At 39.9% G+C, this 27,915-nt stretch overlaps 1 protein-coding gene across 1 annotated transcript; it reads left to right on the top strand.

Annotated features, from left to right (window-relative positions):
- Positions 1-309: 309 nt before the first annotated feature.
- Positions 310-20,605, top strand: CTR9 (CTR9 homolog, Paf1/RNA polymerase II complex component). Its single transcript, XM_066187523.1, has 25 exons — positions 310-417; positions 2,207-2,305; positions 3,073-3,312; positions 3,674-3,791; positions 4,368-4,457; positions 5,708-5,856; positions 8,174-8,281; positions 8,755-8,862; positions 8,983-9,219; positions 9,946-10,035; positions 10,139-10,267; positions 10,371-10,554; positions 11,146-11,234; positions 11,502-11,687; positions 11,863-11,950; positions 12,182-12,330; positions 14,364-14,480; positions 14,649-14,794; positions 16,204-16,275; positions 17,113-17,248; positions 17,683-17,829; positions 18,285-18,442; positions 18,751-18,847; positions 19,167-19,279; positions 19,520-20,605. Exons 1-25 carry the CDS (start codon positions 373-375, stop codon positions 19,929-19,931), a joined length of 3,507 nt encoding a protein of 1,168 aa, XP_066043620.1. The 5' UTR covers positions 310-372; the 3' UTR covers positions 19,932-20,605.
- Positions 20,606-27,915: the final 7,310 nt, after the last annotated feature.

Genomic DNA, 27,915 nt, shown 5'->3' with positions numbered 1-27,915 from the left:
GCCCCGCTCCGCCCCGCCCCGCTCCGCCCCGCCCCGCCCCGCTCCGCCCCGCTCCGCCCCGCCCCGCATCGCTCCGCCCCGCCCCGCTCCGCCCCGCTCCGCCCCGCCTCGCTCCGCCCCGCCCCGCTCCGCCCCGCTCCGCCCCGCTCCGCCCCGCTCCGCCCCGCTCCGCCCCGCTCCGCCCCGCCCCGCTCCGCCCCGCTCCGCCCCGCTCCGCCCCGCTCCGCCCCGCTCCGCCTCGCCTCGCTCCGCCCCGCCCCGCCCCGCTCCGCCCCGCTCCCGAGCACGTCCGGGTCGGGCGCTGCCGTGAGGGGAAGTGCGCGCGGCGGCCCCGGCTCGGCGAGTGGCGGCTGCGGCAGCGCTGTCGCCAAGATGTCGCGGGGCTCTATCGAGATCCCTCTCCGGGACACCGACGAGGCGAGTCGGGCGCGGGGAGGCGGCAGGGAAGGGCGGGGAGGGCGATCCGTGCCGGGGCGCGGGCGGTCGCCGCTGCCGCCCGAGGTTGTGCCCCGGGCTCGGGGCGCGAGTGTCGCTCGCAGCCCCCGTGCCGGGGTCACAGCTGTGTGTCCGGCCGCATTCCCGTCGCGCTTTGGTCTGTCAGGGATTTCTGGTGTTCCTCGAGCAGCGCATAGACACAGGGAGGGCAGAGGACTCACTCTGTAAAGTTATTTCACCGTGGGGCTAAAAAACTTACTTCACTTTCCTATATTTAAGGTACGCTGTCATAAGCCGAGGTTAGAAGGATTCAGGATAAGTATGTGGAAATTTGCAGCGTATAACAAAGTTTGACGTTAAATCATTCCATGGCAGATACTAAGTTAATAGCGTAGCTAAGTAAGGTGTTGACACATAATGCTTACAGGCTGAAGAATATTCTCTGTGAACATTTGTATTCCTGCTCTTCTATATACACACACATATGATACATGTATACATATATCCGTGTACACGGAGACATTAATATATGCACAAATATATATGCAGAAACAAATTTCTATATGGCTGCCATTGAGGTTTTGAGTCTCAAAATTATTCTACGGAGTTTACATGTTCAAGGCCTTTTTCTTCTGTGACAGAAATTTCTGTCTGAGGTGTCAACATGAATTGTGATCTTGGTGCTGTTGTTCAGGCTAGGACTACTTGGATCCCAAAGTTCTGAATTAATCACTAGGGAATGCAATAAAATACCCCTCCACTCACCCCTGCTCTTTTTTACTTCCATGTTTCTTTGCTGTGTTGGTAATATCTGTTTCTCATTCATAACTCTTTTAGTTGATGGATGAGGGCCATTATCTGTCAAACAGGAGGTACTGTGCAAGGCAAACTCAAAGCTACAATGAGCAAAAGTTAATCAGCATTGGTTTTGCTGGTACTCTAAAGTCTTGCATAGTCAAAACTATAAGCCTTCATAAACTGGATTGCTCTAATTCAGCCTACAGAGGAGTCCCAGCATTGGTAATCAGGGTACAACAACTGCAATTTTTTCTTGCTGCAAAATTAACTTGTAACGCGGATGACTAATTATTAAAGGCGGCATGGCTGAGTAAGGTGAACTGACAAGCAGTTAAATTGTGTTCCCAAATATCCCATCTGGAGAGTACCTGTTCCTTTTTCCTCATTTTATAATATTGGAAGGTTAGATCAACATGGGAGACTAGTAACTCACAAGACAATGCCTGAATGATGAAAAGTTCTTGCTGTCATTTGCTGGTCATATGTACAGTTTTGAATATTCAGCAGTTTAGCTGCTTCAATAGCCTCTAATTTCCTAGGGCATAAAGATGACTTTACAAAATTTCAGGAATCTAAGTCTTAGGTATTGATTTTCTGGCAGCGGATGACTTGGAAGATTTTGTCTCTGAGCTAGATTTCTGTATTACCTGTGGGAAAAGTTTTATAAAGTCAGCTGTGTGCAGTCAAGTTGATTATTGGCTGATTCTGAGCATGAAGTCCATTGTGAAAGAAGCTGAATGAGGATCTCTGCTTATTCTCCCTCGCATCCCAAACACTGGTTTGTCTTTTCTCTAAAGGGAGGCCATCACTTTTGTCTTGTACAGAATGCAATATGTTATCACTCCTTTCTTTGTCCAAAACCTTGTTTAAATACAAATAATTATTTATGTTTTGTGCTCTGACAGGTCCAATTTCCTTTGAGCTCAGCATTAGATGATGTTTTTAATGCTTTATCTGTGTTGTTTGGTCCTAGGTTATTGAGCTTGACTTCGATCAGCTGCCCGAGGGTGATGAAGTTATAAGTATCCTGAAACAGGAACACACCCAGCTGCACATATGGATTGCCCTAGCGGTCAGTATAGATACAAATTGTGTGTTTAAATACCGTATTCACATAATCCAATCATCATTTCCATTTCCATACTCTTATGACCAGGGATAACTGAGTTCTGAACAGGAACTTTATGGGGTCATTCAGTCATTGATTCTAGGGTAGATGTTTCTGATTGACATATGCATATTAGGATTTTGATTTCATCTCTTCTTCCTGAAACAATGCCTCTTGAGGGTTGCTTTCTATGTTTTTTTTCCCCTAAATCCATAATTTTCCTGGTTTGTGGCTTTGATTACGTGCTTCATAAAAAAGAGGGAGCAGTATCTATACTGTGGAAAGTATGGTTTAATGTCAAAATGTCAAAGAAGTTCAAAGAGGAGGATCAGTGGATTCTTCACTTACAAATAGCTCAAAAACTTATGCTTTAAGGTGGTGAGGCACTGGCATAGGTTGCCCTTAGAAGTTGTGGATACCCCATTCCTGGAAGTGTTCAAGGGCAGGTTGGATGGGCCTTTGAGCAACCTGGCCTGGTGGAAAGTGTTCCTGCCCATGGTCGAGGGGATAGAACTGGATGATTTTCAAGGTCCCTTCCATTCCAGGCCATTCAATGATTCTAGGACAGAAAAATATTTGGCATCATCAGAATACCTTCCTCTGATGATACTATTATTTCTGCTTTATCCCTACATTCTGGAAAAAAGAAGTGTGTGTGATATCTAAAGCATTAACTTGGTATGTTATGTACTCCCTGGGGTGGTGTTGCCTGCTAACACTGTGTTTTGTAGCTGGAATACTACAAGCAAGGCAAGACAGAAGACTTTGTGAAGCTGCTGGAAGCTGCTCGCATCGATGGCAACCTGGACTACAGAGACCACGAGAAGGATCAGATGACATGTCTGGACACTCTGGCAGCCTACTATGTGCAGCAGGCTCGGAAGGAGAAGAACAAAGACAACAAGAAGGAGCTCATCACCCAGGCCACCCTGCTGTACACTATGGCTGACAAAATCATCATGTATGATCAGGTAAAACCGATATCTGATCAAAAAACAATTTTTGTGAATTAGTGATTGTAAAGTAAACGAGTGTTGATTCACTAAAGGGAACAGAGAAGCTGCTCATGCTTTAAAGTCACTTGTAAGCAAAACTTGTGTCTGAAATGTGTGAGGTGCCACCAGGAAAAATTCTCTCTGGCTTGGCACACCTGATAGAACTACTTCAGTCAACTTTGGAGGTTGGGAAGGAGGGTTTGGTATTCTCTTACTTGAAAAATGTAAGGGAAATAATTTAATTGTAAAAAGCATTATAAAGCAGTTAATCTCTCACTTAGTCCAAACTTCTTATTTTACAAAGGTAAATGTATTGCAAATTCTTTTCCTTGTCTAGAACCACTTGTTGGGAAGAGCCTGCTTTTGCCTGCTTGAAGGTGATAAGATGGACCAAGCTGATGCACAGTTCCACTTTGTGCTCAACCAGTCTCCAAATAATATTCCTGCCCTACTTGGTACGAATTTATGGATATTTGTGAAAACTTGATCTCTCTGGTTGAGGTTTTGGAATGAATTATGTGCTTAAGAGGGTGTGTGTAGAGAGAATGTGATCAAGACACACATGGCAGGGACTAATTCAAATTTGGGAGGTACACATATGTGGAAGGGCTAGGAAAAATACAGTGCTAACTGGCATCTTCTGAGACCCACGGGCGTACATCCAGTCCAGCTGTTAATGCTTCCCTGATGGTGGCAATGAAGCTGGACACTGTTAAGGGTGAAGTTACCACTAGTGAGGGATCAACAGACTGTAACACTTGTAATTTATGTTCTTCACTAGTCTTAGTCTTTCCTCTGGACCAATAAGGAATTAAGTTTTCTGCAGAAAAATATGAAAATGTAAATTTAATGTGTTTTCATGTTTGCTTTTTTCATATACTTGACGTCATCAAACGTAATAAAAGTTGTCTTCTGAATTTTCTGTTAGTTTTTAACTGTAACTTTTGAAAATGGGCACAGTACAAGTTAACCAAATAATACTTGAGCTTCTGGTTTATAACCTTGGTTTTATTCCTGGTATGTTCTAACAGGTAAGGCATGCATTTCTTTCAACAAGAAGGATTATAGAGGAGCCCTTGCCTACTACAAGAAAGCACTGCGTACCAATCCAGGCTGCCCAGGTAAGGCAGAAAGTATTTGCTACTGGAGGTATTTGCTGTGCTTGCAAACTAACTCAGATCTTCCTAATTCAAATTCAAAGGGCATTTCTGTGGTCTATATCTGTCAAAAGAATCCCAACCCTCATTAGATGGGATTTAGGCATTCATTGACTTGAAATATTTCTTAATATTTAGAGAAGGAAGTTGTGTTTAGGAAAGTACTGAGGGTTTTTTAAGTATTACATTTTAAAGAGGTATTGGAAAATGGGATTTTGCATGTAAGAGAAATTAAAGTTGTATGGGGAAGGAGGGAACTGTTCAAGACTCTTGCAGAATTTCTTTTTCTGTAAGCTCTTGTAGTAAGTCTTCAGAAATGACATAACAGTAATGATACAAGACATAAAAAGCAGAATTCTACTTATAGTGCATGATGTGAGTTTTCCTGGTCGTGTATTTTCTTTATGCAAAAATCTGGGAAAGTGATTTTTGATGGCTGTAAAAATGATACAGAGATTTAGGTTCATTAATTCAAGGTATTTACACTAGGATCATGAATACTTGAAAGTCTCTTGAGAGATGTGATAGACTTTGCCATAACCTGTCTGAGAAAAGGTTTATTGCAAAGTTGACGCGTGTTGTGTGGTCTGCTTTACCATAAGAATGATTGCTACAAAAGCCTTGCTTTTCGACAAACATCTTTCCTTTGCTCCCCTTTTTCTAACAGGTTTGAAACTGCTATTTATACTTTTGCTGTATTCTTAAATCACAAACAGTCTGAAAGGGCAGTATGATGTGAATTTGCTGTATTAGTGCATCTGTACTTGGTCATGGAAGTTGGAGGATGATAAACAGCATGTAAATCAGTTGATCATTTGAAGAGAAATGCCAGCTGATTTGTTGATTCATCTGTGTTTTCTGAAGACCCGCTAGTTTGGGGTGAACGTCACTTGCATAAGAAATGTCCAGCCCCTCCATCTGGCAATTTTTTAATGCTTTTCTCTATTATTTTTTAATGCATTCCCATAAAAGTAATTTTTTATTTGTTTGGCATTGGCGGTCTGTGGGAGGTAGATCAGTGTTCTGGGGTTTATGAAGAAACAAAGTGTTACTAATACATTCAAGTTCATTTTGTGGCCAGCCAAGTACGAGCTGCTGCCTTGAAAAACAGGCTTAAAGGAACTATGAAAGATCCTGCTATCACTCCAGGTTGTGAAAAAAAAGGCATAAAGCAGAAACTTTGGGATTCTGAGTGGTGTCCTGTTGTTCTCTAGCCGAGGTTCGGTTGGGAATGGGCCACTGCTTTGTGAAGCTGAACAAGCTGGAGAAAGCTCGCCTGGCCTTCAGCAGGGCTCTGGAGCTCAACTCCAAGTGTGTTGGGGCCTTGGTTGGACTGGCTGTTCTGGAACTCAATAATAAGGAGGTGGGTCTGACTTAGCAGGAATCCGTGCTCAGTTTGCTTTCTTTTAGCTAAAAAAAGTGAATTTTTTATCCTTTCTAAGCTAATCCAATTTTAAAATGGGTAATAACTTTTATGGTTGATTACTTCAAGTCTCTGCTACTATTGAATGATATTATTGGTATGTGCTTCTGATATGAGCAGCACATTCTGAATGGCTTTCTTCTGTTGTTAAAAATCTTCAATTCTGTTATTTGTAGAAGAGTGAGGTGCGGAAAAACAGTGCTAGGTTAACTGTTTTATTTAAAATAATAAAAATGCATGGTGAGGTATGTGAAGGAAGGTCAAGATAAAAGATGTATTCCCAGGAGGTTAGAACAAGTTTTAAAGTTCAGAACAAATTTTCAAACAAATTTCAAAGTTATATTCAGGCTTGCATGCTGCATGGTAAGCCAAAGAGTAGGCAAGAAGGAATTTTTAACTGGGCTGATAAAAGTACAATTAAGTGGTGGTCCACCTTTCTAGGTATTGTATCACTAGAAAAATACATGCAAATATAGCTTAGTTGGGATCATAACTTCCTTAGCATGGATTAACCATCTCAGATATTATCACTGGAGGATGAGACCCTTAAAAATAAATATTGTTACATAATTGTAAGTGGCTAAAATTTAGTGTGCTGCCTTCTGTAGTTCTCTAGAAAGATCTTTTTTTTAGCACAGAATGTCTGAAAATTTCTCGGTTTACTACTTCATGAGGGAAAAAAAAACCCTGTTAATACTTCCATGAAGAAACAAAACAAAACAATAACAACAAAAACAAAAACAAAACAAAACAAAACAAAAAAAAAAAAAGTGAGCATAAGAGGTTTTTTATAATACTACAGAGAGAACCAAAAATACTCTAAAGGCAAATTTTAATAAATTCCACAGAGGAGAAATTGATGATATTTGGTATCTTTCTTTTCCTGAAGATCTTTTGACTGAAGTCAAGGTATGAGCCCATTCACCTGAAGATTCAAAAAGCTGTGATTAAAAGCTGAGCCACTCAAAGATGTTTTGTATTCTTTCTAAGAAATACATCATCTGTGCTTTACTTCAAACTGTTCTCACACTTTTGTAGTAAGAGTTAGTGTAACATTGAAGAGTTGACACCGGGAAGGGAGAACACTCTGGGGAAAAGATTTCCCTCTGACTATCAAACTAATTGGTATCTTTTTTGTGCTTAGATATTTCTAATGTTTCTTCCTGCTAGAAGATGTTATGGTATTAGATCAGGGTTGAGATCACACTGTGCTCTCAGTGAGGTCTGTCTGATCAGTTTTTCTTAAATGAAAGCACTTAGAGCTTTGGGACCTCTACCCATCTACTGGATTTGGTTGAAGTTGGACATGAAACTCGTTATTGAAGAACTTGGACAAATGCACGGTGTGATTTTAAACCACATTTACCTTTGAAAATGAAGGCAGAAGTGATTCAGTATCTCCTTATCCAGGTGTATTGTTATGCTGGGTTTGGAAAGATTGCACCTATTCAAACTGAAATTGATTTTTTTTAGCCGCCTTCCTGTTACGTTTTAACTTCTTAAACCTAATCTGTTCAATACAACAGCTTTCTGCTCATCATAACGACGCAGTAAAGCACAGCCATTAGATGATTTCTTGATAGCATTTTTGGTGTTTTTGTTCAGAAATAAGTACAGATTGAGCTGACATGCTTGTGATACAGGTTTCATGGTTGTCCTAAATAAAGAGCAGTTATTTTATCAGTTGTGGATTTGAACTTGTAGGTAAGTCACATTTTTACCTGTGGGAAGCTTTCTTTAATGTGTAAAGTTTCTTTAGAAAAGAAGAAGTTGATGCAATGATATTCCTATGTAAACACCTCAGACTTGTACTGATTTTAAAACGAGATCTAAAGTTGCTTAGAATTTGAACATGAAAAAATCTTCATTCCACTGTTGAATGAACGGGATAAAACATCAAAACTTACACCCAAACAGGCCCTGGAGACACTGAACAGTAGAAGGAACAGAAGGAAAGCTGTCAGGCTGTGAATGTGACATTTCAAAGGACATCAAGACTAAGTCTTTTGGGTTTTTGGTTGGTTTTTTTTCCTAGAAGGTCCTGGTCTGCCCTTTTCCATCCCTGTATGGTAGCTTCATTTCCCATTTTCCTGTATGCTGCAGGAAGAAAAGCTGATAGCTGAATTTACTTTTTTTTTTTGAGCTCAGTATGGTGTTGTCAGAAATCCTAAGCAGCCTAGACTGAAAAATTGTTTTGAAGATGGTAATAAGATACAGATATTGAGATGCTGCTGATACCTGTCAATGTTTCTTTCAGGCTGATTCCATCAAGAATGGTGTTCAACTCCTCTCTAGGGCTTACACAATTGATCCCAGTAATCCAATGGTGTTGAATCACTTGGCTAATCACTTCTTTTTCAAGAAGGTAAGAGATCACTGAAATTTTACAGTTCAATTCTTGATAACCTCTGAACAGTAAGAATTCTGGTGTTGCATTCAAACACATTTCATCAGGTGCCTAATATCTGTTAATCTAGAACCTGTGTGAGGTTTTTGGCCTGAATTTTGTATTAACCTTTCTCAAGAAAACCAAGAAAAGGTACACTTACTTAAATCAAAATCAGCTTTGTGTCTGAAAGGGGTTTTGAATTTTTGATGTTTGGGATTGGTGGTTTTGGTTGGTTGGGGTTTTTGTTGGTTTGTTTTTCCCCCTCCTCACTCTACCATGCTTCAAAACATGGAATAGAGAAAAGAACAGTAATGGCTAAAACGAAATCTGTTGTTATTTAGTCAGGGCTGTGACTAAAGCTTTGTTATATTTTCCAGCTATCCGTGTTTAAGTAAAGTGAAGACTTCCAAAATCCATTCAACTTCCTTTTTTTTTTTTTTTTTTGTCAGGACTATGGTAAAGTACAACATTTGGCTCTTCATGCTTTCCATAACACAGAGGTGGAAGCGATGCAGGCAGAGAGCTGTTACCAGCTGGCGAGGTCTTTTCATGTGCAGGTAGGGCAGGTTTTAAAAGTCCCCGTTGAGCTCACATTTTTTAATAGTCTGTTACAAAAGTTCATGCAAAGGTTGCCTTTATAACCACTGACTGTTCTTCATTTGATTCCTTTTAATTAGGAAGATTATGATCAAGCTTTCCAGTATTATTACCAGGCCACTCAGTTTGCCTCATCTTCTTTCGTACTTCCGTTTTTTGGATTGGGTCAGATGTACATTTATCGAGGGGACAAAGAGAATGCTTCACAATGCTTTGAAAAAGTCTTGAAAGCCTATCCTAACAATTATGAGACTATGAAAATCCTTGGATCTCTTTATGCAGCTTCAGAAGACCAGGAGAAACGAGATATTGCAAAGGTGAGTTTTCCTTCCACCAGCATCAAGTGTTTACATGCAGGAGTAGAACTTGGAAATCCGACTTGAAATCAGATTGTTCCTTAAGCTGAATAAAACTCAGGGTTAGGTGGCTGTAGATACGGAATATTTCATATGGGCTGTCATGAGGCTGCTCTTCCTGTCTGTGAAGAGTCACAACTTCTGGACAGAACTGAGACTACACTGGGCTCTGGGTAAAGCATGTCCAGGAATTTAGAGAAGCCCCAACCTCATATCTCTGTTTGGTACGTGAAAAGGGCAGAATTCTTTCCATATATATATATAAAATCCGCTGAAGTCAGCTCGTGATTTCCTGAAGACAGCAAATGAGCTGGTGATTTCCAGAAAGCACTTGTCTTGGCTTATCTGGAAGGCCAGCAATGGGTTTTTTTAAATGAAAGGTATTTAAAATCTAATGTTGGGTAGATAAAGGCAAGGAATGTTAGACATTTCTCTAGCTTTTCATGTTGGTGTAATAGCCTTTGCTTCTCTAAGACTTGAAGCAGGTGTTCTGTTCTCCAGAAGAATAGAATAATGAAGAAAGGAAATGCAGATTTATTACTTTGCAGTTGTTTAGAGTGTTTGCTTTTGCAGTGTGGTATATCATTCTAGTGTTAAGGTTAATACCTTCACTCTTTCTTTGATATCCATTTTTTAAACAGGCTGTGTGTCGTTGAAGTGGCATAATTATCTTCTGCTGTTTTTCAGGGTCATTTAAAGAAAGTCACAGAACAATATCCTGATGATGTAGAGGCATGGATTGAACTAGCCCAAATTCTGGAACAGACTGATATACAGGTATTATTAATACGCAATTGGTGAATTATGTGTGTGCTTTTCATAAGAGAATGTAGAGCTCATTCTCTTCTTTCTTTCATCCACTTTCTGTTTCTTTCCAAAGGGTGCTCTGTCAGCCTATGGAACAGCCACACGCATTCTGCAGGAGAAAGTACAGGCTGATGTCCCTCCAGAGATTCTGAATAATGTGGGTGCCCTGCACTTCAGGCTGGGAAACCTGGGAGAAGCAAAGGTATGCAGTTACTCACAGTTTGAAGTTGTTTCTTGATCACACAGAAGTTTGTCTCTGAGGATGTTCTGGAGTGCTTCATTCCTCTTTTCTTTCTGTACTTCAGAAATACTTCTTGGCGTCGCTGGATCGTGCAAAAGCAGAGGCTGAGCATGATGAGCATTACTACAATGCCATCTCTGTGACAACATCCTACAACCTCGCCAGGCTCTACGAGGCCATGTGTGAATTTCACGAGGCAGAAAAGCTCTATAAAAACATTTTGAGGGAACATCCGAATTACGTTGATTGTAAGAAACATTTGGTATTTCAGTTCTACACTTGTCCTTATAATACCAAAAATCTTCTGGTTGACAGTGTCTTCTGCTCTCCTTATGTCTGTCTTCCCTTGTTTTCACAGTACTTTTGGGGCTGACTTGTACTGCTTGTCACAAGCTGCAGCACACATCATGCCCCAGCCTCATCTGTAGCCTTTTCCCTGCTTGTTTTCCATTATCACCTGCAGATACCCTTCCCAAAGGGAAGCTTGTAGGGATGGGAGAGCTATTTAAAGTGGAGGGAGGAGAATTATGTAACTGATGGATCCTCATTTCTTTGCAATTTTTCACTTGTCTTTAACTTATGAAGCCAATATAGCACATTTACAGTACTTTAACTATTCAAAGCCTGCGGTTTTTGTATGGCCATCATAGGTGCAAGTTCCTCTTCACGTCATATTTCTTGTTGTGAATAGAATATGAAAGGTGTCTTAGTGTTTGCTGTCCCTATTTGATCAAGAGAAAGATTTCTTTTGAAATTCATGCATGGACAATATTTTCTTTGTTCAGGGTGACTTTAACTTGTTCCCTGATTTTTATTTTATTTTCTATTTTTAAATTCAGGCTACTTGCGCTTGGGAGCTATGGCCAGGGATAAAGGGAATTTTTATGAGGCTTCTGATTGGTTTAAAGAAGCACTTCAAATAAATCAGGTTTGTAACCCTATAAATGTTTAACATGAAAACACTCTAAATAATAAGTTAAATTAAAATTTAATTTTCCTATTTTTTGTGTTTTTATTTTGTTTGTTCACATAAACTAGGGGAGGAAGAGAGAGCTGTCAGATCTGCTCTCTGTGTTTTGTTTGGGGTTTTTTTTAATATGGAATTGTGTTTAAGAAGAGTAACACTTTATTCTTGGAAAAGAACCCTTGCAAAGGGAAGGAGTGCTTTTGTAACTTAGAGTGAATTTTTATTTAGGATCATCCAGATGCCTGGTCTCTGATTGGCAATCTTCATTTGGCTAAACAAGAGTGGGGTCCAGGACAGAAGAAATTTGAAAGAATATTGAAGCAGCCGTCCACACAAAATGATACTTATTCCATGCTGGCTCTTGGCAATGTCTGGTTGCAGACTCTCCATCAACCCACAAGAGACAGAGAAAAGGTAATGGGCATCTCTCTGCCCTGTATGGGTTTGTTTATTTTTGGTATGTTGTTAGCTATTCAGAGCCTCGTCTTGATGTCTGTTTGGTGTCTTCTAGTTCCTAAAACCTCTGGGTTGATCTTTTAATACCCCCACTGTAGAAGTGAGTGATGAATTGGGGCATTTCTTTCTGCAGGAGAAACGTCACCAAGACCGTGCGTTAGCCATCTACAAGCAAGTCCTCAGAAATGACCCAAAGAATTTGTATGCTGCTAATGGCATAGGTGAATATCAGACTCTAGTTTTCCTTCAGAGGTGATCATATTCTTAAGTTTCAAGCTTGAATGGAGAATTGTTTTTTCAGGCCCTGAGCACTGTGAAGTGGAGCCCAGGAAATGGCAGCTATGTCAGTTTTTGAAGGGGTAGTTTATTGAGGCAGTGTTGAATTTTCTGTGGTAGGAGTGTGCAGTGCATGAACCCAGAAGCTCACAATGTCCATATTCCTTTCCCCTCAGGAGCTGTCTTGGCACACAAAGGATATTTCCGTGAAGCTCGTGATGTTTTTGCCCAAGTGAGAGAGGCCACAGCAGATATCAGCGATGTGTGGCTGAATTTGGCACATATCTACGTGGAGCAGAAACAGTACATCAGTGCTGTGCAGATGGTAACAGCTCCACATTGAACTACTTCTTGTCTTGGCTTAGATGACTATAGATGTCTCTCTGTTGTCAGGGCAGCTGGGATAGTTTTTGAGCAGTGTTTTAGCAAGTTCTAGGCCTATTTCTAACAAGCTGTTGGCTGTCAAGCCTAGATTCAGTAACAGACTGCCAAATGTGGGCAAGGGGTAACAAAGCACCTATCAGCTTTTATACTTTTTTTGGTGGCAGGGTTAGAATTTTGGTTGTGGAATAAATTATTAGTCAGAGGAGTTTCAGTCAGTGCAGTTACTGTATGTGATTTGCATTCAGATGTTTCCAAAGTAAGTAAATACAATTTGCTGTTGGGATTTTCTTTTAAAAACCAGCAGCTCCTATTTTTGTTCTTGTACATGACCACATGAATACTTTAAGAACTGTCTTAAAAGCTGACTGGGCTGTAATTTCACTCACCACAGTTAAAATCACAAAATAATTCATGTTGGAAGAATTCTGTTGAGGTCGGCTAGTTTGACCTGACCTGCCCAACCAAGTAAATGTTCAAGTGTCAACCTATTCTGAGTAAATTGACTCAATTAGCTTTTGAAAAGCATACAAATAAGCTTAAAAACACTGCATATGCTGAACAGGACAGAAACTAAGAACAGACTTGTGTCATTTAAGATGAGTCTCTATTGAGGCTCAAAACACTTCCTTCAGAGCTATTCTGAAGTTTTTTGTGATGCTTAATAAAGAAGTACTGGGCCTCTCTTACATGATCAGGAGCTCAGTAGTCACTGTCTTCCAGTGAGCTATTGTTAACAAGCTTTGGCAACACAGTCACATTCACTCTGCTGTGCTTGAATGGGGTCCATTGTTTTTTTAGCACTTTGTCTATTTTTATTGACAAAAAGCCTAATGAAAATCTCATTTTAGCAATTGTTGAAGCAGTGAATTACAGTGGGGAAGTGGGTATCACTTTCACCTGTCAATTTGGGAGAAAAAATATTTTACTCATTTGCTAAGTTAAGAAAAGTTGTTATTAAAATGTGTTTATTTACTGAAGTGTTTTATTGTTCCCTGGGTTCTGCAATGCAGTCACAGTGTGAAATACATGATATTGGACTCAAAGGGAGACAAATTGAATTTACTAGCCCAGCTTACTGCAGCCACAATAATTATCCTACTGAGTTCTCTACCCTAAAACATGCAAATCTGAGGCAGGCTTGAGCTAAACACAAAATCTCTGATGCTGAAGGTGAGTGAAAACTGGATGCTCACAACACAGATCCAAGAGTAACAACCTCAGATGTTACAGTTCAGGGCAGTTTTTCTGTAATTGAGCTGCAAATAAAACTTGTTTTGTATTTCTTGCTATTTTGGAGACTTAGAGAGGGTGAAGGGTTCCTTGAGAAAAGAGTCAAACAGAAGGTGTTTTTTTTACTGAAAATTATAAAGTTTGGTATCTTTTAAGCCTTTCATTCTAGACCCACAAATGTTATAGTAACAGGTCATCTTTTACACTTTAGAGAAACTGATATCCCTTGGCATGGCCAAGTTCCTCAGCTGAGTGGACAGAACAAACTTGATGTTGGGTTATTTGGAAAGTCTGGATTTTTTTTTTTAACTAATTAATCAGATATATGGAATTGCTCTATTAGATATATTTCAATTGGTAAAATATCTGAGATTAATAAAGAAAATAGGTCATTTATTCCCCCCATACTGTGGAGAATATTTGAGTGGTCTTAAAATGAGTCATGTTGCTTGGACTTCGTTGCAGTAAATGGTACTTTAAAAAGTATTTTGTATTTAAGATCTAGAGAGCCTTCTGGGCTGCAGCCAGTTTCTAGAAATAAGCTGGTACTTGCTCTGGAATAGGAGAGAGAATGTTCTGATCATTGAAAAGGAGGCACCCATGTAGCATAACACACTTCTTTAAGAAAACAAGAGACATATTAGCAGTAATGCTTTTCAGGGATAGCAACATTTGCTGGAGTTAGCTAACCAAAATAACAAACCACTGTTGCCTCTTACTTTGATTTGTTTTCTTTTATTTCAGTATGAAAACTGCCTGAGAAAGTTTTATAAGCATCAAAACACTGAAGTGTTGTTATATTTGGCCCGGGCACTGTTTAAATGTGGCAAATTACAGGAATGCAAACAGACTTTGTTAAAGGTATGGATCTAGAACATCATGGATCACAGAATAAAATTACTGTTAGTTGACGTATGTTGGTGTTTCTTTAAATTTGGTGGTCTGGGATTGAAATGATGGTATTTGTTCTCTGTATGTCATTCCTGCATCATATTGTAGCTTATCTTAAGAACATGGGTTTTTTTCCAGGCCAGGCATGTGGCTCCAAGTGATACAGTCCTCATGTTTAATGTGGCTTTAGTGCTGCAAAGACTTGCTACCTCTGTCCTGAAAGATGAAAAAAGCAATCTGAAGGAAGTGCTTAATGCTGTGAAAGAGCTGGAACTCGCCCATAGGTAAAGATCATTTGTTTCTAATCATTATAATCTATTTTGTTGTCCCCTTACAGTATACTTGCAGTCTTGAGCACAAATCTGGTTAGAAGAGCAATCATCTTCTACAAAGCACTTTATAATTGTAGAGTTTCTGGTAGGAAAACAAAAGATTGGGCCTGACAAAACTGTGTGTTCAGATTTTGTTCCAGAACCAGTTTTGTTTGACCAGGTGCCAATATGTGTTTCTCAAAGAGTTTTGTTATTGCTGTGACCAAGATGCTCTTCTTCCCAGAAATGCACAGTTGAAAAGATGTTGACAATTATTCTACAACTTGAACACTATTTTATTACTTCTTTTAAAGCAAACTATAAGGCTTAAAAGCATATTTGTTTATCTTACATAAGCATTGTTAATGACTGGCAGTCCCTTAAAACTAATTTCACCCTCCTTTTGGCAAGTAGAGGCCAAGTACTGTCACAGTTTAAGAACAGAAGTGGGTTCTTAAGTGCATTTGAGAAAATTTAGTTCTGTTTAAAAAACAATAATATGAAATTTTGTGCAGACACCATTGTGATTAATCTGATCCAGTTGTCACCATCCTTGAACAGAGCTTTCAACCATTTATCCTGCTCCTAGGTGTAGCTGGTGCATGATCTGTGCATTCCTAGCTCTGCTGTTATATTGAGGATAGAAGTTCTAACTTAATAAGAAGCTTGTTATTTCTTTTCTTGAAGAGGTTGCATGACTTTTTTTGCCTATTAACTAAAATTTTTGGATAATACTCTCCATAATCTAGACCTCAAGCAAGGAATTATTATGTTCATATACCCAAGAATTTGAGTCTAGCACAAAAACACTTCATTTGAAATGTGTCTGAGGTTATATGGGAAGAAACTGTGGCAATCTTGAACGTTAAAAGTCATTTTCTTTTAAATTGCAGAAACTTTTCAAAGCACTGATCATCGTAGCTTACTCATCTGCTTGGAAGTTTGTTGTATTGTCAAGGGCCTGTCCACTAGGTCAAGGAGGCTGTTCTGAAAGGATTTTTGAAAAACAAGTTTTCCTTCCTTCTCTTATGCTGAATTCAAGCGTGTAATCTGTGACAGATAAGGAATGAATCTGTTGGGGTCAGCAGTGTACTTACTGGTAGGAGCCAGCAAATGAAATCTCAGAACTCTCTTTAGAATTTTTCCTCTCCAGAGTGCTTTTAGAATGCTTTAAATTTGGAGAACTCTGGATGCATTTTTTAACTGTTAAAAGGTGCCATATTAAAAGGTGTTGGCACAGAGGAAATTGGCGAGATTTCCTCATCTGTTGAGTTTTACAGGTTTGTAATTCAGGAGTAAATGCTTTGTTTTCAGGCAAAATTGCAATAAATATGTAAGTAGTGCCATATTTGCTTACTTTGGTTTCTTGTGATTTCCTCCAGGTACTTCAGTTACCTGAGTAAAGTAGGTGATAAGATGAGATTTGACTTGGCACTTGCTGCTACGGAAGCCAGGTAAAAAAAAAAACTAAAAAACAACCCACAAACAAATCCTTCGTTCAGATTCTAAGTGGAATACATTTGTCCTGGTTGGTGGGGTTTTTTTGGTTTGTTTGTTTGTTTTTGTATTAAAACTAGATTCCAAAATTTCAACTGTCAGTTTGTTAGAACAGTAGAAATACAAATGCAGGGTCACTCTCTGCTACTGTTTCATTCTTTTCCTGTGTTTCACTTCTGCACATTCGTGTGAGATTTCCATAGCCCCGTACAAACACCATGTGTTGGCCATCCTGCACTGTACCTCTGAATGGGTATCATTGAAGCACTTTGTGCAGAGGAGAAAATTTCAATATTGAAAGAAATGCCGTTTTGGCATCAGCTAAGAGGGTGTTGAAAGCACCTTGCTTTAGTGTTTCATGTGACTTGGCACTTTATGCAACCTTAGCTCTCACACTCTTAGGTTTTTTAAGCTTGAATTTTGCCCTATCTTTCCAATTAGGTTTGTTAGCTTGATGTGATTAAATACAAGTTCTTATTAACTACACCTCTGAAGCTCTCCATATTGGTTGGCACGATTCCTTTTATGTTCATGTGTGGGTATATAAATTGGCTAAGTTTGAAGTGTGAAGCAATACGTTCTGAAATGATACACTGGAAGATAAATCAGCTTACTAAAATTGCTTTAATTTACTCCAAAAATCTGCACTGCTCTTCTTTGTGCTATTTCAAGTAGATGTTTTTTTTTTACTTCACTGGGGATATGAACGTAATGTTGTGATGCAGGCACTTGATAAAAGCATTTCTTTTTGTGTTTGCCACCTTGCCCTTACCTGAGAACCTTGGGTTTTGCAGACAATGCTCCGACTTACTGAGCCAGGCCCAGTATCATGTGGCTCGGGCACGCAAGCAGGATGAGGAGGAGAGGGAGCTGCGTGCTAAGCAGGAGCAGGAGAAGGAGCTGCTTCGCCAGAAACTGCTTAAAGAACAGGTTTTATTCCACTAAATGCTGTATATTGCATTTTATAAGCGTACACACTCACAATATGTGTGCTCCTGCTTCTCTGGGGTGGTACCTAGTAGCTGTTTTTCTCAGTCATAAGTGCTAGCTGAAAATATTACAGATAACAGGTGATGGTGTTTCTTCCCCATAGCCTCAGTTGTATTTAGTTGTATAATGAACATAAAGTAGGTGTGCCAGAAGTTCTGCTAGCAGCCCTATTCTACCATGGGATTTTTTGTAGAAAACTTTCTGTAAAAAACCTTTTTTTTTTTTTTTTTTCCCATGTGCACCTTCTGCTGTGACACAGAGCATCAAAAAGCAATTTTCCAGTCTCCTGACAGCAAATCATTTCTGTGCCTGCTATTATAATCACCGTAGTGGTGCAAATACAATGGTGATGGTTGCCTTCCTTGGTGTTTCAGGAAGAGAAGCGCCTGAGAGAAAAAGAAGAGCAGAAGAAACTTCTGGAACAAAGAGCTCAATATGTGGAGAAGACCAAGAATATTCTGATGTTCACTGGTGAAGTGGAAGGATCAAAGGAGAAAAAACGTGGTGGCGGTGGAGGCAGGGTAGAACAGAATTTTTTAATCTCTCTTTTTTTTTTTTTTTTTTTTTTTTTTTTTTTTAATTTTTTAAACCTCCTTAATTTTCCCCTTCTGAGAGATGGTCTTTTGCAGGAGCACAGGTTTTTAATTTCAAACTCCTAGGCTCTACTGAGTAAAATTACGCAGGTTTAATACTAAAATGTCAAAATTGGAAGCTAATATTTCAAAGTTCTGAGTGTGGTGGCATCACTAAAGTGTGTTCAGTTGTTAAAATAACAGAAGATTATCTTATTATGTGCCGATTTGGAATCAGTTTCTAAATGATACCCATCTTGTGTCAACTTTGCCATAGGCTCTAGAAGGTCTGTATTTTCATCTCTTCCAGAACATGTTCAGCTAAAATTCCATTTTGAAGTGTTTTCTGGTAGCTTTGTAACTGGGATGTGAATAATAAGTTGTGTTGTCTGTGTTTCTTACAGCGTTCCAAAAAAGGCGCAGGGGAGTTTGATGAGTTTGTCAACGATGACAGTGATGAAGATCTGCCCATCTCTAGAAAGAAGAAGAAGAGGAAGGGCAGTGGCAGTGAACAGGATGGGGAAGAAGAGGAGGGTGAGAGAAAGAAGAAGAAGAGGAGGAGGTAGCTGATACTTTAATTAATTAATTATTAATTCATGTTTATTTAATATTAGACTTCCCTTAGCAGTAGTAGGGCTTTTAAGTAAATTCACTGCAGTCTTTTGTAACAGTTTAGAAACAAACTCCTATCAAGAGGTCACATGGTTCTTTTTTTACTTACACATTACACATTATAAGACTTAAACAAACCACTGCAGAAGGAGTAACACTTGATGAACTGGACATTTCTTGAGACTTGTATTTTTGTATGTTTTAAGAGTTTTTTGCAAAATTATGCTTTATGCCATATAAAATGTGTTTCTGTTCAAGACCCCAGAAGGCAGAAGAGGGGAGTGATGATGAAGAACACGAAAACGGCCCACGGCCTAAAAAGCGACGTCCACCCAAAGCAGAGAAGAAGAAGGCTGTAAGTTAAGCCCTGAGTAACTGCATCACTCTCCAAATATGAATTTGGAATTCCGCATTACCCTGGTCAAGAGAGATTTATTAGTGTTGAAAATTACAGCAAAACCTCTTGAAGCCAACTGGCCTTAGAGCATATTTTTATCCTCCTCCCCTGTTGCTATTGCTGCTTCAAGGATGAGAAGGATATTTCCAGAGCCATCTAGAATTAAGTGATAGTAAATGGAAAATTTTTTAAAAGCATGTCTTGTTTTCTGCATGTTATTCTACATTTGGGCTCTGTGCCACATAAACAAGCAGTCCTTTGTTTTCCCCCGGTACAGCCCAAACCAGAACGTCTGCCTCCTTCAATGAAAGGGAAGATCAAATCAAAAGCCATCATTTCATCAAGTGATGATTCTTCTGATGAGGACAAACTCAAAATTGCTGATGATGGGTAAGAACCTTAATTAACTTTGTATGAACTTAAGAGTTTCAATGCATGCCTTCAAGAGACAATGCAGCGTTAATGAGATAACACAAAAATAATGAGAAGTTTTTTGTTGTATTCACAACATCCCTTCCCAGTGCAAATTAATTCCACTCATTCTTCTAACACTATCATTACCCAAATCCTGCTGTCTTGCTTTATTTATCAGCTAAAGGGAGCACCTTTTAATACCATTTTTCCCCACAGGCACGCAAGAAACAGCAACAGCGATTCTGAGGACGGGGAGCAGCAGCACAGCAAGCGCATTGTTTCCGACAGCGACTCCGATAACAGGAACAAGTCTGGCAGCGAGGCGGGCAGTCCCCGCCGGTCCAGCGCCCGCGCCTCCGAGGAGGAGTCTGACAGTGACAGGTCCCCCAGGAAGAGGCGGCGCTCAGAGTCGGAGCAGTCGGACAATGAGTCCGTGCAGTCGGGGAGGAGCCGCGGCTCCGGCGGCTCCGAGAATGAATCGCGGCCGGCTTCGCGCAGCGCCGAGTCCGACAGAGACTCCGAGAGAGGCTCTGACCACGAGGGCTCTGCCAGAGCTTCTGGGAACGAGTCTGAGCCAGAAGCATCCAATGATGAGGGCTCTGAAGGGGGCTCAGATGACAGCGATTAGAGCTGAATTACAGACCGTCTTTTAAAAACGTTCGTGTAAATATATCTCATTTACAGGGGAGATGGAGTTTTTATATTTCAAAACTGTGATTTAAAGAACCTTAATGTTTTAGGAAACTGTTGTGAGACCTTCTTGTGATTCTTTTCTATTAGTTACTGATGGATGTTTCTCTAAGTTGGCTTATGGTGTATTTTTAATTTGAAACCACTGTAGGTGCACAGAATCTCTGTCCTGTAGTCAGCACACCAAGGATGGAATGCATGTAAAAACCATGGAATATAAAATCTCCTTAGGTGGTTCAGTGTGGCTAAAACTTTGTTCTGTGATGATACATGCATAGATGGATCTTAAAATCCTATCAGATGGGACAAAGAGCTGTGGATATTTATCTTTTTCCTCACTCGGAGTAAAGGTCAGTAGGGAGGTTTTTCTTACTTTCTATTAAAGAATAAATGTGCCCGGATGCAACTCTTTTATGTTTTCAAGAGTTTGTCCTTTTGCTTCTGTTTTTGTGTTAAATCAGTCAGAAATATGCAGATCTTAGAGAAATTTTATAAACTAGTGATGCATATGTAGATGAAATATTTAAATTGGCTGGTAAAGACATTTGGGAGAACTCTGTATTACTTGAGAAAGATAAAGCTGCAAGTGTCACAATAAAATGTTCTTGCTTACTTGCTTGGAGTGATTTATTTTACTCCTTAGAAGGTATAAGCAGAATACCTGAAAATGTTGAATTTGACAGTGGAATCTGTTTGAAGGAGGTGGTCTTAACTGTGTTGTAAGTACATGGCTTTAGGAACTAAGTGCTTTCACATAGCATGTTCAGGAATAACAATGAAAAATTGCTGTGCTGTAGACTAAATCTGTGGTTCTGAAAAACCAGTGATTCTGAAAAAATACCATATTTTGTACCAGTCCAAGGAAATATTTTTTTTCCATTAGTCATTAAGTCTTGTGTCAAGTATTTGCTAAGAGAAGATTCTGTAGGTCTGAATAGTGTATTGCTACCAGTTCTAATAGACTGTATGGCCTAAATGTGTTGCCTTGTTTTCAGAGGGCCTGGATTGTCACTACTGATAGTTCACTTGAAGCACTGAGTGCAAGTGAAGTTTCCCATGCTGCTATTTCTGGTTTGCTGAGAGCATGAGCTGTTCTCATTGTGGATGGGTTTGTTCATGTGTTTATGGGCTGTTGGTAACCATAGCAGACAGCAGAATGCAGAACACTCGAGATTTCTCTCTGTGGCTCAGTTTGGTATCAAGTTTCTACGTGTGGCCTTACCTAAAACTCAGCATCAGAGAAGAAGAACAACCGTCATGTTAGTTGTGTCAGAGCAAAGCTGAATCACGACCCAGAACCACAGGGAAGCAGTGGATAGCTGAGGTGGGAATGCTTGATGTCACTTGGCTTCGTTTACAAGGCTGTGGAGAAGTGTGAGGAAATTGGTGCAACTAAGGAAAACTGATACATCCAAGGTGAAACAGAGCAGAGGCAGCAGTGGCAGCTGTGAGAGTAGCCAGCTCTTAACAATAGGAAGGGAAAAGATGTACAGCACTTACTATGGGATCTTAGAAACTTTCTCTGCCTCAAATACATCTCTGCTCTCATAGCTTTCTCTATCATATTACTGATTCTGTCTTCCTTGTAAAAATTCTGAAGGTCTTGTTTGCTGCTGTATGTACAGAAAATAGATCTTGTATAGGCTATAATTAGCTCTAGATGAAGAAGTGTTGAGTGGATCTTCAGATCTAATATCCAGCTGAAGAGAAATGCTTTCAGTAAGTGTAAAATAACAGGGGTTTTCAGACATCTCTTATGTGAGAGGTATTTTTTATGCTCTCCACAGAAAACAGTTGTGTAAGAAGAGGTTATGACTTAATACAGCTTGATCTGTGTGACGTACAAGGGGCAAATCAACAGGGACAGAAAGGGAACAAGGGATGCTTTTGCTTCACTATTCCTTTGCTTTCTGGAGCAAAAGAGGAATCAAAAACCCACCAAAAACCAGAAGTCAGAATTTCTTTTTTCTTCCCTTTGAGGAGGAGAGTTAACGGGAGTCTTGAGGTTATATAAAAAGTCACGTGTTGCTGTAGCTGGAGAGAAAGCTGTGTTTTAGCTTAATTCATATTTTTAATGCTTGTTTTTTGAAAGTGCTGTAGTAGAATAACATTGCCGTAATTCTCTCTTGGCAGCATTCCTTGCCTTCTGAAGTAGGTGGTTGGCTTGCAGCTATTAAATTCCTTTATTTTTAGCAGTAATCTATTCCTGGATAAAATACAGCAAGTTAGAAGTGTAACACTGCCTTGCTAGAGAAGTGGTTTATTCCTAGTTTGTGTTTTGCATCCACAGTTGTATGGTGTGGATTGCATCCATTCCATCCACAGTTCCATGGCTGTAGGAAGTGTTTCCTGGTAGGCTCTGTTGCAGCTCAGCATTTTGCTGTCCTCACATGTGAGCAGCACATAACCTCCAGAACACGAGGGAAGAGGCATGTAGAATTTGCTCTCATTCCTGAAATTTGTAGATTTGGCCTTTCACAGAACATTTAAAGTGTAAGTTGACCAAAAAAACCAAAAAACAAACCAAAAAAAGGTTGCTGGGTTGGGTATTTTGTTTTGGGGGTGTTTTTTTGAGGAGGGGCAGAAGAGGGGGGTTTGTTGGGGTGCGTATTTGTACATTTTTGGGGGTTTTAATCCACTTACTCAATTTTCTCTTTCAGAAGCTTTTCCGGGTCAGTACTTGATGGGAAGGAGTAGCTGTCACTGCTGAATGTCAAAGCATCTGTGTGCAAATCAATCGTTCTCTTTGTAAATGTCCACTTCTGCTAATTTAACTCTGAAAACCACACTATTCTATCCACCCAGAAACAAGGAATATATCTGGGAATGGTGCTGCCCAGGATGGGTTCAGACAAAGCTAGACCTACGGTAGGAACACAACAGCTAAAATTATGTCAGCTCTTTCTATAAGGAAGTGCCACTTCCTGGGAGTAGGTTGCTTTCCACATTAAATATTTCACTGCTTAGAGCAGTGTTTGTTGCAGCAAAGTTTTAAACGTACATTGGGGGTTAATTAATACTGTTGACATCTTCTAAAAAGACTTGAAGGCTTTCTGGGACAAGTTTTCTCCCTTCTTTTTTCCTCCTTACTTTGTTTTGCAGTTATTTTAGACTCCCTTGTTAAATAGTGGTAGTTACCTTACAGTCAATAAATCTGGAGCTCAGAAATTACCTGGAAAAACTCCTACAGCTGGAGCAGCAGTCAGCAGGGACAAAGTCAGTATTAATATGAGTAACAAAACAAGCTGGCAAAATGGATGTGAAAAAAGGTGTGTGACTGAATGCTCATTATTCTCATAGCTACTAGTACTCACTCCTAATAATAGTATTTTTTTATTAATCTAAACACTAATTGCTCTGCAGAAGAGGATTTGAATAGGAGAGAGAATCAAAGGGAATACCAGATATGGGTATACTTAGGAGAGAAATTCAAAGTCAGTATACTGAAAATGTGTATTATTTCTATCCTGTCTGTGAATTTTGGTCCACATTCGCTCAAGCTTCATACTTTTATACTAGAAATACTTGGAACTTCAGGATTTTTTGGTCTTGGCTGCACCTATAGAAGGTACAGTTTTGTAGTCATGCAGCCTGTAATGTCTTTTTTACCTGTGGTTCATAACTATTGGGGAGATTAAGAATGTTCCTCATAGCTATGTTGTTCTTCAAGTGCCTCTGGGTTGTTTTCTTCCTCTTTTTAGTTATTCCTTTGCCCTGAGGCAAAAAAAACTTCTTTCACTGCAGCTTCCAGAGCTTGGGGCTGGTGAAGTATTTGGAGTTGGCGGACTTGATTGAGTTTACCTCCATTCGAAATGATAAATGCTAAAGAGTCCCTATTTCTGCTTCTAAATATGTATCATCCTTACTTTATGCATGTCCCTTTATCTCCCTGTTTGGAGATGCCCCCAACACTGTTGTGGTGTTGTCTGAACTCCAGCAGTGCTGTTTGGCTCAACAGCATACAAGAATTTCATACATTCCCACCCAGCCTTTGCTGATTAAAATACAAATGCCCAGTTTTAGCTGAAGAAAACGGGGTTTTAGCAGCTGAGAGGGAGTGTTTGTGGCAGTGACTTCAGGGGTGTTTTCTTTTGCCTTGGAAGGCTCCAAGCAATGCTCTGGCTCTTTAAATGTTTTTGACCCCTTCAGAGTTCTTAGCACAGGAATCTGCTCTCTTGCCTCTCTCACATGCAAATCCCAGATGCTAACTGCAACAACTAAAGCATTCTTGGACACACTGAGAAATACCTAAAAACATTCTCGGACATTTTGAGAAATATTGTGGTCCCATTCTGGTTCTTAGGGCCTCCTGTCAAAGATGCAGTTGAATTGGTTGCACGACCTATCTTCAGTGACAGGTCTCAGCCAGAATGTTCCAGACTGTATCTGCTAAATCAGAAGTGACTTTCTGATTTAGGGCACACAGGTACTAGTAGAGAGCTCATCTTTGCTGGCTGTTCATTCTATAAGACAGAGGAGATTGTAATTTAAGGAGAATCTCATGCAATGCTATATTCCCTCTGTCTGGTTCTACAACTCTATTAGAGAAAACTGGTTTTGGAGTCTTCCCACCTTTGCACCTGGAGATTCTGGCTGTACAGACACTGCTGAACCACAGACTCCTTTAGGTAGAGCTAATACTGATAAATACTAATAAATACCAGTCTTGCTCTGAGCTGGTGACAGTTAACTACCAATTCTGAAGATGTCCCAGAGAACATGAAACATCTCTTCATGCATCTCCACTCTTTAAAGATAGATAACTGCTTTGTTCCAGCTTTCAATAGAGTTTGAACTGCTCTAAACTGTCTGTATCTGTTATGCTGTGCTAAATTATTCTAGTACATACGCCATTCTCATGGGAATCAGTCTAACCAAAAGGTAACATTCTTTTTTCTTGTGGGAAGCTGTCCCAGACCAGCTGGAGAGGAAGAATTATTGTCAGCAGCTATTTACTAAGACCGAAACGGAAAGAGTAATTAGGTCTCATTTGGGTTTGCAGGAACAAAGCCACGTTCATGCACATATTCAAGGTGGTGATTTTAGTCAGTGTTCATACAGACAATTCCATATTCATGCAGCCGTTTTGTTTTATGGCCACTGCATTAGGGGAATTGGCATGTGCTGCAGGAGTTTGAACCCATAACTCTTGGAGTGTTGCTCATTTCCTTCTGCAGTCTGGGCTGCTCAAGGTTTGTCCATGCAGTAGCCAAGGTATAGCTGTGAGGTAATTAGAAGTTGCCACATAAACAGAATTGTATTACTGGAAGGGGCAAGGAAGGACAGAAAATCAGTGATGTGTCAGATCAGTGCTTAGATAGATACTATTTATAGTCTTTATCCTTAGTTACTTGGGTCTCTGTATTTCTGTCTGGGATCTTCTGTTAATTTTTTTGCTCTGCACTCACTTGTCTGTAATTAAAGCCCCCAAGAGACGCTCGCCTTGCCATGAGTGTTTCAATTTCTGTTGCCTTTGAACAGTGCAGAGAAAGGATATTTTATTTGGTGCATGTGCAAGAACTGTGGATCTATCCAACTATAAAACTGGAGAGTGGAAATAGTAACAGTAAAATGAAGTGAAGTATGCATTAAAAATAGGAAAAATGTAACAGACACAAGGATCTAAATGCATTTGTCCAGTCCAGACTGTGCTGGGATCCTAGAAGAACCCAAGATTCACCTCAGCTGGCTGCAGTGCAAGCTCAGCGTAAGTGAGAGGTTGGTGGTATATATAGTATTTGCATAGAAGTTATTCTCAGTGAAAAAGAACTGCAGGTTTTAAATTGTTCTCCATGCTGGCCTAAATTGCCCCAAAACAGCAGCAGTTCCCTTCAGCTGTACTTTAGCACAATGTCCTGTTGCTGTATTCCAGCTGAAATGATGTTGTTTTTCTTAGGGTTTCCATACATTTCTGTCTTTGATGTTGCTTTTAAGAAATGTGTAAGAAAACATGGTGGGCAAGGGGGTGGGTGAAGATGTGGGATCCAGATTGTACATCAGGACTACATTTCATGTAGCACCGACATGAAGCTGCTTTGGGGCAGGATGATTCCTTACTGAGCTGTACTGAATTTTTGTCTGATCTGCAAGGTTTTTGGAGCACAAATTGTACCTTGATTGAAAAAATTATAAGCATTGTTGCTTGATTAGTAATAGAACCACAGCCTCTTTCTCCTTCATAAGATGAAGTCTAGTGGAAAAGATCTGTGTTTGGTTTTGAATGGTTTAATTTAAATAAAGAGAACTATAAACACATAATTTTGCTATTAGAAAGGTTGAAGTGCTGGCCAAGAGTATGGCTTGAAAACAAATTAGGGCCAGAATTGTCATACAGAAATAAACCTTTATTGCTAAAAGCTGACCATCCTTGTTGATCCCCACATTGAAGAGCTGGGTTTTGGCCAGGCATGACTTGATTCAATTCCTGTCCAAACTGAACTGCTATGAAGCTGCTTTGCTTTCACAGAGTACTTTTAGTAGGCAATTAATCAATATCTCCTGGAGAGCTTCAGCAGAGCCTGTGGTTGTAGTTGCTCAATCACTGAGATTGCCAAATAATCACATGCATTTGTTTTGTTTGGGAAAACTTCCTGTGATGATTTGTTTAAAAAAAAACCAAACAAACCCAAAACAACCACAGACCAATCACTGAGGGTGGCAGTGGGGGGGTGAGTGTGAGATGCAGAACCAAAAAGCCATGAAAAGCCCTTTCAAAATCCACGTTACGTGGATTATCTGGAAAAACTTCACTAGACAAACCTGCAGGCTCACAGGTCCCAGTCAGAGAATCAGAACTGCTTTAGGCACAGTCCAGTGATTGTATCTCCCTAGACTAATGGCCCTATCCTAAAATTTATCGTCCTTCCTCCTGCCTTCCACTTGGATTTAGTTTAATGCCCAGTTGTGATGGTCTTTGCTGTGAACTCCCTGGTCAACTGTCTCAACTCCTAACTGCTACAAATGCAGACATTGCTTCTATTAATAGTTAAGAGGATTCATTTCTGTGAACTCTTTTTAGGAATTAGTAAATCTGATATGACTAAAATGAGCCAGTAGTAAAACTTTGGGGTATGGGAGAACAGCTACACCAGGGCTGATTTTCCTGTAGCCAATAATTTCTTTTCCTGAAGCAGAAACTTCTAATTTGCAGCTCTCTGATGGAGATGGCCATTTGGATCCACACATGGAATATACTTTCTTGTGGATGCTCTAAGTGGCTCATGGGACCAGAAAACAAAAAAAATCAACAGTGTGAGCAGAATGTGGGCAGAGAAGGGCAGTGGAAGCCATGTCCTGGTTGTGCTTCTTCCCTTTCCTGTGAACTGCTGTGCCTTGAGAAGTAACAGATGCTACTTTAGCCGCTGGTAACAAATGTGTTAAATCCACACCCAATCTTCGGAATAATGTTTAGAAATTTGTTAATTTTTAAAATTTTCACTTTTTAACAAAAACAGTTGGTAACATTAATCTCACAACTAAAGTACTATGTAATTTCAGGTTGACCTGTGAAGTTGAGAGATGTAGAAGGGAATGTTCATGTCACTTCTGTTAAGGAAATTACAGCCATGATTAGTGTCAAGTGGAAAAGGATTATTTTGAAAGCAAGCTGAGACTGCACAGAACAATGGAGAGTTATCTGCGAGAACACTTACGTAGAACATGAGAAGAAAAAGCTAAAATCCAGCTGAGAGAATGACGGGAGGACAAATCTAAATTTAAAGCAAAGCAAGCTTCTTAATTAAAAGGTATTGATATATTAAAAAATCCAGGGAGTTTTGTCAGATTAGAGGGCTTCTTTACCTACTGTCTGCTTCCCAGGAGTTACTTTTGATTAATGCAGTTGTCCCTGAGCAGCAGAGCATCAAGTTCTGTATTCAGTATTGCCACTTTCTTTGATCCTGATTCTTGTTTTACCTGCTGCT

Source organism: Chamaea fasciata, unplaced genomic scaffold (genome assembly GCF_029207755.1).
Source record: "Chamaea fasciata isolate MVZ Bird 193981 ecotype frontalis unplaced genomic scaffold, bChaFas1.0.hap1 SCAF_7, whole genome shotgun sequence".
NCBI classification, from domain to species: Eukaryota; Metazoa; Chordata; class Aves; order Passeriformes; family Sylviidae; genus Chamaea; species Chamaea fasciata.
Note: the sequence above shows the minus strand (reverse complement) of the source record. Positions and strands in the feature narration are given on the sequence as shown.

What these genes read in the sequence shown, in the direction of transcription:
- CTR9 (XM_066187523.1), top strand. Translation starts at nt 373, where the DNA reads ATGTCGCGGGGCTCTATCGAGATCCCTCTCCGGGACACCGACGAG. An exon ending in CTTGCTGCTACGGAAGCCAG is followed by an intron (nt 16,276 to 17,112) that starts GTAAAAAAAAAA and finishes TGGGTTTTGCAG; the next exon opens with ACAATGCTCCGACTTACTGA. An exon ending in GTGGTGGCGGTGGAGGCAGG is followed by an intron (nt 17,830 to 18,284) that starts GTAGAACAGAAT and finishes TGTTTCTTACAG; the next exon opens with CGTTCCAAAAAAGGCGCAGG.